General features: G+C 40.4%; 1 protein-coding gene across 1 annotated transcript; it reads right to left on the bottom strand.

The window, feature by feature from the left end:
* Positions 1-674: 674 nt before the first annotated feature.
* Positions 675-3217, bottom strand: LOC148014365 (chloroplast protein FOR GROWTH AND FERTILITY 1-like). The gene is made up of 2 exons (XM_087666868.1): positions 2802-3217; positions 675-1947 (listed from the first exon to the last, which is right to left on the bottom strand). The coding sequence occupies exons 1-2, from the start codon at positions 3141-3143 to the stop codon at positions 1123-1125; spliced, it is 1167 nt and encodes a 388-aa protein (XP_087522994.1). The 5' UTR covers positions 3144-3217; the 3' UTR covers positions 675-1122.
* Positions 3218-9272: the final 6055 nt, after the last annotated feature.

The following is a 9272-nucleotide window of genomic DNA, read 5'->3' as shown; positions in this document are numbered from 1 at the left end:
CTCAAGAGGAGCCTCATCTGTGCCCCCTCCTTTCCCTTTGGTTTAATAACAGCAGACTTCAAGCAGACAAGGCAGAATTTCACATACTTATATCTACTCTGCGTACAACTTGGGCAATGCCATAGTGCATGCAAGTTGACTATACTTTTTGAGTGAGTGCTAACAAAAATTTCATAATCACTTGGCAGTCAAAGGCCACAGATCAACCCCACTTAGGTTACCTTACTATGCATAGCTCAGTGGTTGCACAAAAAGAACTTAATAGAAACTCTCCCAACTGTATGCTCCAATTGCCAGTCACACATAACTGTGCATAGCTCAGTGGTCGCAAAAAAAGAACTTGATAGAAACTCGCCCAACTGTATCCTCCAATTGCCATGCAAGTCACTTGTGAATTGTACAGACAACAACCTCCTATGAGATAGATCTACAGATACCATATTTGATCCTATGTTCTCAACTTCACTTCTATATACAAAACATAAGTGGCACTGTAGAGTAAAGTACCAATGCATGGAACACAGTTGGGAGGATAAGGGATTAGCAAGTGCAAAATCATGACCAGTTCTTTGAAATCCTTTACTGCAACTTTATTTTCAGACATGACCCAATGCACATATGAAAGGAAACATATATAAATGCGAGCACTGAGAGCCTCAGTCTTGAAAGTTGCATAAACTTTGAACAAGCAATGTTAGTTGCAATGCATAAGAACAGGACCAAGATAACCAGACTTAGCAACCACTAAAAAAGCTTTCCATGATAATCCTTGTGATATGCCACTGGCATTTTACATCACATGTTTAGACAATACAGGCATCAAGTCTTGCAGGTGATAAATTTTGAAAGTAAAGCATTGGGCATCGACAACATTTACAGACATACAAACTGTCGATGGAGACTTCTATTGGCAAAATGGTGCCCAGCCCAGACAATAATATCTTTGCATGATACAGGTGAGAAAGTGGAGCTGCATGACTATGAAGACCATAGTGCTGCATTGAGCTTTCATATGCTTGCAATTCTCTTGCCTTGTAGGTACTGTATAGGAATGGCTGCCCTTCTCATTCCTGCACTTGTACACTTGGCATGTGTATAGATAACTTCAACCTGTAGTGCCTACTAGAAGATTGAAAATCCAAAGAACTCACCAGCAAACATCCCTGCCCCCACAAAGATAGCAACCAGTGATGAGGCTATTGATAGATGCTCGTTTATCCGTGGGATCCTCTTTTTTAAAGCAGTACTGCAAGAACCAATAAAGGCAGTGTAACCACTCATTGCCAATACTGTTCCAAAGAGAAACATGCTGAGAAATGCTGCTCCCGCAAAGCGAGATGGCAAAGCTAATGCTGGTAAAATCATGAGAAGAGCATCTGGTTGCAGCCCATGAACTATGCCTGTAGCAAATGTGGCTAAGTTTAACTTCCTCTTTGCATTTCCAAATGGTTCAGATGGAGGCATCACATTGGTGAAAGGAGCACCAGTGCCAGCTACACATGGGACTGGTACTTCTTGAGCCTCTTTGATTCCAATAATACCTATTGTGACAAGAGTCATGGCTACAACTCTTGCTCCCCATGTCCGAAGAATTTCAATGCGCAACTTGCCCTTCAGCAGCAGAAACAGGATGCCAAAAATCACCTGCCCTGCATCATGACCACATCCCCAAAGGGCACCAACAGCAACACTTTCAAGCTTTGTTCGGCCAATGGAAAGTGGAGCCAATGCTGCAAGATGGTCAGGCCCAGTCAGAGTATGAAGACAACCAGCCATTAGCCCCATCCAAGCACTCACAAGAAGGTCCCTGCCACTGCTTGCAGCAGCTATGGCAGTGGCACCATTGCTTGCTGGAAACCGGATAGGTGTGCCAGCAATTGCTGCCCCTGACTGGACCAAAGCTGCCAATAGAAAAGTAACGCCAGTACAAACAACAGTTTGAATTACCTGGAAAGAAAAAGAAACAAGTCAATGTCTGCCAAGTAACTTCCTTCCCTTACACGATGGACAAGAATCAGGGTGGTGCAGCCCTAGGGCATGCACCAAGAAAGTTCCTCATCATCATTGCTCAATACAGTGGGGATCTAAATTCAGGCAAGTAGCATCAGATGATCTGAAGTGGTTCAAACTTGCATAAATATGCACCTCAATTGGGTACCCAGCTCAATCATGCTGTTGAATATCCTTACACAGGAGAAATCTGCTCTGAAAACAAGTGCAACGCCAAGGCCATAGACAATAATTTTTAGACAAATTCCCACTAGAATTCTGGCATTGTGAATTACAACAAAATAATGAGGTTCTGTGAGGGAGGGACCACCTACGTAGCTAGGGAGGCAGTTAAGAGCAGGGAGCTGCTGGCCCCTAGGTGAGGCCAGCAGCAGCTTCCCCAACTGCAGTTAATTCTAGGTATGCAGTGCCTCCCAAGCAGAAGCTCATGATGTTGAATTTATAGGGAAAAACAAGGGGAAAAGAGCCCTTTTCCCGCATAGGAAAATGTCAAAAGCTTCTTGTATAATGGCATGAATCCAACGGGAGAATGTGTCCAGACACAGCATACATGTACATTATGGCAGAGAATGACAATGAAAAATAGCATAATATGTTTAGAACATGGGAAAAATCTTCCCTGAAAACAAGGTCAATGGAATGGGATCATTCCATAGCAGGGAATAACCCATGAAGGTGCAAACGACACTAAAGAACGACATATGTTACAAAAGTAACACCAAGGAATGGCATATGATGGTGCGAGATAACGCCAAAAATGAAATATGATAGTGTAGAGCAATGCTGCGTACCTTCTTGCCGATTGCAATAGTTTCCTCTGGTGGATCTCCCGCGGCATCGTGACTGGCAATGGCCTTTGCAGTCCGCTTAATGCTACAGTTGGATGCAAGTCCGGCGGAGATGCGGGGGGAGGCCGGATCCTTCGGAAGCTGGCAAGATTTGAATGTGGCAAGAAGCGAGATGCGGGAATGGGACGCTTGTGTGAACGATGAGGACCAGAGTGAACCCGAGGGAGAAGGCAAGGGAAGAGCAACACGGGGAGAGGAAAATGCGTTTGCGGCATCTGCAGAAGAGAAGGCGATGATGCGGCCCTGAGGGGAGGGGAGGCGGGCGGGGTTACTACAACGAAGCATTGCAGCAGGGGGGGGGGGGCAGGCCTAACGTTTGCAAACACACAGAAGAACAGAGGTCTGAGGTCTCTGAGTCTGAGAGAGACGTAAACGGGAGAGGAGATTGATGAAGAAGAAGAAGAAGAAGAAGATAGGGTGTCACGAAAGTTCCTCCTTACTGGTCAGCACCGTATGACATGACCGGGACGTCCCACTATCGACGGCCCAGATCCGTCCGCGTGGCAGTAAGGATAACCTAAGCGCGTGCCAGCCAGTACCGTCCCGTAAAAGGCACTGCTGACATGGCTGGAAAAGGCCAAGTGGACGCGTGCCGCCCACACTCCCCCGCACGCCTTTGACGGGATCTTTTCCTTAGGGTAAAGGCTAAAGCCCAACAAAATAAGAGCCCCACCAATGGGGTCATGGCTTCATGGTTGGTGCATGGGTTAGTAGGTTTCGTGATGAGGGTGTGAGTTTGAACCTTGAGTAGAGACCACTCCCTCCTTTCATCAAAATATAACTTAGCATCATAGAGACAAAATGAACAAACAAAATACAAGTCCCCCAAGTACGTGCAGTTTTAGCCAAATTCCTACCATAAGTTAAATCCACATTGTGAATTACGATGATATCAAAAGCTTTTGCTCGCGAGGCACCACACACCTAGCTAGGTGCAACTGCCATCAAGATGTTGCTCTTTTCCCTTGTTTTTCCTTGTAACGTTCAACATCATGAGCTTCTACTCACAATACACTACTTACCCAGGTAAGTAAGTGTGGCTGGGGGCATGGTGCTATTTGCCCCCATGTTGAACACTGTAGGGAAAATAAAAAGAAGTGCCCGTTTTCCCACATAGGAAAATGTCAAAAACTTCCTATGAACACTTACACGTAAAGTTCGAGAAAGGACATGTTTGCTTCTTCTTAGAGCTGGCTCATATTCTTGAAAAGCCTCCTCTTAAAAATGTGTAGTTCTAGTCATGTCTTTCCAAGAACATAATGTGATTGAGCAGCTCTACAATGGCTTACCCTCAAATAGAGAGATTGGGATGAAGCCACAACATTTCAAAATTTGATATATTAACAAAACATAATGACATTACAAAACTTGATTTTGAATGCCTCCTTAATGTATGATAAAAAGGATTCATGTATTGTTCAACTAAAATATTTCCAAATCACTACCCACAAGTCCATGAACTTATGTGTGCTACTTCCAAACTATCCATCTCCAAATAGGTAAATCAATGGTGGATGCCTTGTATGGATATGATGAAAGCACATGGCAATATAATAGGAGTAAAAGGGAATACTCCATTCACTCTACGAAGCCATGCTTTTTGCAAAGTTCCAATCTTTCTCACCTATCCACATGCTATGTCAACCACCATGGCAACTTGCACAAGTCCATTTACCTACACATGAGCTCTCTCTAAAGGGGACACATTGTTTACATTGCTAAATATGCAATGCCCCACCCTTGTAAGGTGCCACTAGATCCATCATGCTCAAAGTTGTATAACCCCCATTATGAAGAGAAGCCATGTGTGAGTTGGGTCTTGACTTATATATGTTAGATGAGGTTTATGAGATCGGATGGAAAAGGGTGACCTTTGTGGGTCTAACCTTTGGGTGAGATAGAGTAGTTAAGCTAGTAGCAACTTGAGGCACATTGCAATAAGGTGAATATTTCTTGCTAACTCGTTAAGGCTAATAATATGGTAGGTAAGATAGGCTAAGTTAACCACTTTCACAAGCTATAAAAGGAAGACCCCTCCGTAGCCATCATTATCTATCTCTTACCTAGTTAAACTTCTTCCAACTAGCCTCAAGCTCTTGGCATGTCATCTCACTAGATCGCCATGTAAGCTTCATAGTGGAAGGAAGCACACAAGTAGACAAAGCCATCTTTGTATTAGTTTGTTTGGGATTAAAAAAACTTTATTCCTCTCTTATTTGATGTGTACTCTCCATTCTTTGCTTAGATTATGTACACTGCACCATGTAATTTTTGCACATGCAATACCCATGTTTGCTATTGGCAAATTACCAAAATGCAAAAATACCTTTAAATTTTGGAACAAAGGGTTTCACATTGAATCAAGATTAAGTCCATTTTAGTTGTGTTTTTGTGGCTCACCATTCATAGCCTTAGAAAACCCTCTAAACAAGTTGAAGAATATTGTATTAATTATCACAAATGTTTTTTGTTAACATAAAAAGAGGAGCATTCATAGAGGGCCTTGATCTTTATGTCATAACTTTTTATTTGTGGCATACTTTATGCAGGCCATTTCTTCAATGTGTCAAGTTGTCATTACCTCCTCTCCTCCACTTGAAGGAAAGATGATATACAATTCAACTAATCATGACTTTAGTATTGCCTTTTATGGGTTTGCTTTAGATCCTAGCAAATTCCAAAATATTCTCTACTTAAGAATTTTGCTTATGTATGTTGCACATAAAAAGATTTGAAACTCGTGATGGCCCACTTTCTAATGCATGCATATAAGGAAAAGTTAGCCCACCTTAAGATTAGCTCCTTAGCCCTCATTTGAGCTACACATCACCACATGCCAATAACTACGAAATGTATTTGCAATTAACACAAATCTTGCAAATTATTGAGCATTTAGAATATGATATACTTTTGCAAATCCAACAAGTCAAGTAGCCTCATAGCTAGAAACGACAAGGCCTAAAGAAATCGTGATACTTATTGTACCCCACAATGATAGAGAGGATATTGATTGTGCACATTACGCCAACTAATGTTATGGTCTTGCTTTGCAAGTATGCAATGTTGTGGAATATACCTACACATGTTCATGCTAAAAGAGAACAATATAAAAGACAACAAAAAATGTAGTTATCAAGCATGGCCTTCATGTAATTCATGATTTTGCCAATTATACCTAATGATTCTTCACAATTCTCACTAAAACCCAAGGACTAATGTCAAGTGGATGGCAATTTTAAATTTTAAATTTCATTGAAGTAGATGTAGTAGGACTCCAAAAGAATCATTATAAACCTCACAATTTTCAAAGATTGTTCCTTGATCTTGTGACAATAAATCTAAGAGATTAGAGACCATGGTTTGATCATTTATTGCCATTTGAGCAAAAATTTTAATTGTATGCATGTCAATCATTATGCTTCTCAAGCTTGAACAACATATTTATAACCAACATCAATTTTTAAAAAAAGGTAGTCATGGGGGATGGTGACAATAAGTCATCTTACTACTATATCTTACTATTATATTGTTTTTGCTATAGGTTCGGAAAGCCCCGAACCTCTAGAGGGCTTCCCGAACCTACCCCTTTTTCCAAACCTCCCTTTTTCAATCAAAACCCCCTCCCATCCCCTCTCCCTTGTAATCTCTCATTTTCTCTTCCCCCTCCCTTTTTTTATTAAAGCCTCCCACCCCCCCACACCCCTCACCTCCATTTTTTGAATTAAAACCCCCTCCCCTCTCTCTCACTTATAATCTCTCTCTTTCTTTTCCCCCCTCCTTTTTTAAATTAAATTCCTTCCCCATCTCTCTCACATATGTAGGGCCTAGGTTCTCTCTCTCTCTCTCTCTCTCTCTCTCTCTCTCTCTCTCTCTCTCTCTCAGATTAAACTTTTTTATTTAAACTTTTTTAATTAAGCATTTTATTTTTTTTAATTTAAAGTTTTTCGAACATAATTTTTCACGCACTTTGAGAGAGAGAGAGAGAGAGAGGAGGAGGAAAAGAAGAAGGATAAAAAGAAGATGGAGAGAGGAGAGGAGAAAGAGGAAAGAGAATAGTCTTTTTTTAATTAAACATTTTTCTTCTCCTCCTCCCTCCCTCTCTATCATGTGTAGGGCCTAGGTTCTCTCTCTCTCTAGTGCGCAGATTGGTCGCAGATAGCTCACGTGGTGAATCCCGGAAGGTCCCCAAGAACAAAGTACTCTACTATTTAGCACAAAAACCCATGTAAAAGCAAGCACGATAAGAGGCAAGAGACAAATTGGGTTCAATCTCCCCCATGCCTTGTGTGAGCGCTTCACAAAGCATGTATTTAATGTATATTTCCAATCTTCATGCTCAATAATAGCCCAATTACAAAAATATGACAAGCTTTTAGCTTTTGAGTTTGCTTTCTACCAAAAATAGTAAAATAAAGCTAATGGACGATGCCCATAGTGTCTGGCATGCCCAATCTCACTGTCCAAATAGAAATAACATATCCAGGCGCATAAGCACATACAAAATAATAATAAATAATCGATGTCTCTATAGACATAACAAAATATAGGCGTGGCGCCTATCAAAATATAATCCAAATGTCGAAAACCCGCTAGACTTCAATGCTTTCCTCCGCCACTGCTGCTATCTCTACACATCAACTGAAGCATTCACAATCGTTAGTAAAATAACACAATTAAACCGACAAAAGTGAATACCTAGCAGTCTTCAGCTACATAAATAAATCAACTGGTTAGAAATAAATCCTAACCTTAATTTATTACGAGTGCGCACTCTAAACTCATAAACGTTTATTAATTTAATATGCATTTTGCGGAATCACCCGCTATGGAATCACCCATGTACACACTAAATTAATGAAACGTCCGAAAAGGACAGGCGTCCCCATCAACTTCTCGCACAAAGAATCCTCTTTGCGTATGAGCCCCGGTCATCTAAGTTTACGGAATCCACCGTAAAACCTCACGGAATCCACCGTGGAATATGCCTCCTGGCATCACTCACTCTCTCTCTCTCTCTCATAGTTAGATTAAAATTTTTAATTTAACCTTTTTTTAATTAAAATAATAAGACCTCTAGAGAGAGAGAGAGAGAGAGAAAGAGAAATATACAAAGAGCAAAAAAAAAAAAGAAAAGAGGGAGGGAGAGAGAGAGGGGGAACAAAGAGAAAGAATTATAGAGAGAGAAAACATAAATTTTAAAAGAGAGAGAGAGAAAGATGAAAAGAAAAAAGGAAAAGAAAGGAGAGAGGGGGAAAGAGACAGAGAAAAGAAAAGGAGAGAGAGAAAATAAGAAGAGAGAGAATTTGAACACATAGAGAGAATTATAGAGAGAGGAAATATAAAATTTAAAAGAAAGAGAAAAGAAAAATTTAAAGAGAGAAGAAGAAAAAAAAGAAAAAAATAGGAGAGAGGAGAGAGAGAGAAAGAAAGAAAGAGAGAGAAGAAGAATAAGAAGAAGAAAGAGGAAAAGAGGAAGAGAGATGGGAAAAAATAGAAAAAACAAAAGCCTTTTTTAAATTTAAATATTTTTAGAGAGAGAGAGAGAGAGAAAATAGGATGTAAAAGAGAGAGAGGGAGAGAAGAAAAATATAAAATTTAAAAGAGAGAGGGAGAGAAAAAAAAGGAAAATTAGGAGAGGGGAGGAGAAGAAAAATGTGCGGAGAGAGAGAGAGAGAGAGAGAGAGAGAGAGGGAACAAGTGAAGAAAATTATAGAGAGAGAAAAGATAAAATTTAAAGAGAGAGAGAGAGAATTAAAAATAGAGGAGAGAGAAGGAAAAGAGAGAGAGAGAGAGAGAGAGAGAGATACATAGAAGAAGAAAAAAGGAAAAAAGAGGAGAGGGAGAGAGAAGGAAAAGAGAGAAGAGAGGGGGAGAATAAAAGGAGAGAGAGACACACACAAAGAGAGAGAGAAAGAGAGAGAAAAGAAAAGCGAGGAGAGAAAAATTGGGAAAAAGAGAGAGAGAGAGAAACAGGAGAGGAGAAAAAAAAACTAAAATAGAAGTAGAGAAAGACAGAGAGAGAGAGAGAGTAAATTAAAAATTTAGAAACAAAGAGAAAAAGAGGAGAGAAAAAGATGAGAAATTGATTGTTGTATTGCATAACTTTGCTCACCGCTTCAAGGCAACGAAGCGGCCTAGCATTCCATGCGCATGCAGAACATTAGTCCCTTACTATAAAAGTAACTTAACAAGTGAGGGTCATGCCACACGTAGATAGTAACTAGACTTTTCCAATATTGAATTAGTGAAGTTAACCCTTTCCATAGAAAGTATGAGGCTTAAATAAGGTACCACATGCAATTCACTTTACTTTTTACACATTTAGAAAGTATAGCAAGTAGTGCATGTGACATCACCCCGAGTTGAGCCTAGAGCACAAGGACTACATTTCTTATAGGTGTGACATGTCCAAGA

This window comes from Lygodium microphyllum, chromosome 25 (genome assembly GCF_053477565.2).
Source record: "Lygodium microphyllum isolate KBCC chromosome 25, Lygodium_microphyllum_v1.1.10, whole genome shotgun sequence".
In the NCBI taxonomy this organism is placed as follows: domain Eukaryota; kingdom Viridiplantae; phylum Streptophyta; class Polypodiopsida; order Schizaeales; family Lygodiaceae; genus Lygodium; species Lygodium microphyllum.
Note: the sequence above shows the minus strand (reverse complement) of the source record. Positions and strands in the feature narration are given on the sequence as shown.

What these genes read in the sequence shown, in the direction of transcription:
- LOC148014365 (XM_087666868.1), bottom strand. Translation starts at nt 3,143, where the DNA reads ATGCTTCGTTGTAGTAACCCCGCCCGCCTCCCCTCCCCTCAGGGCCGC. An exon ending in CTATTGCAATCGGCAAGAAG is followed by an intron (nt 1,948 to 2,801) that starts GTACGCAGCATT and finishes TTTTCTTTCCAG; the next exon opens with GTAATTCAAACTGTTGTTTG.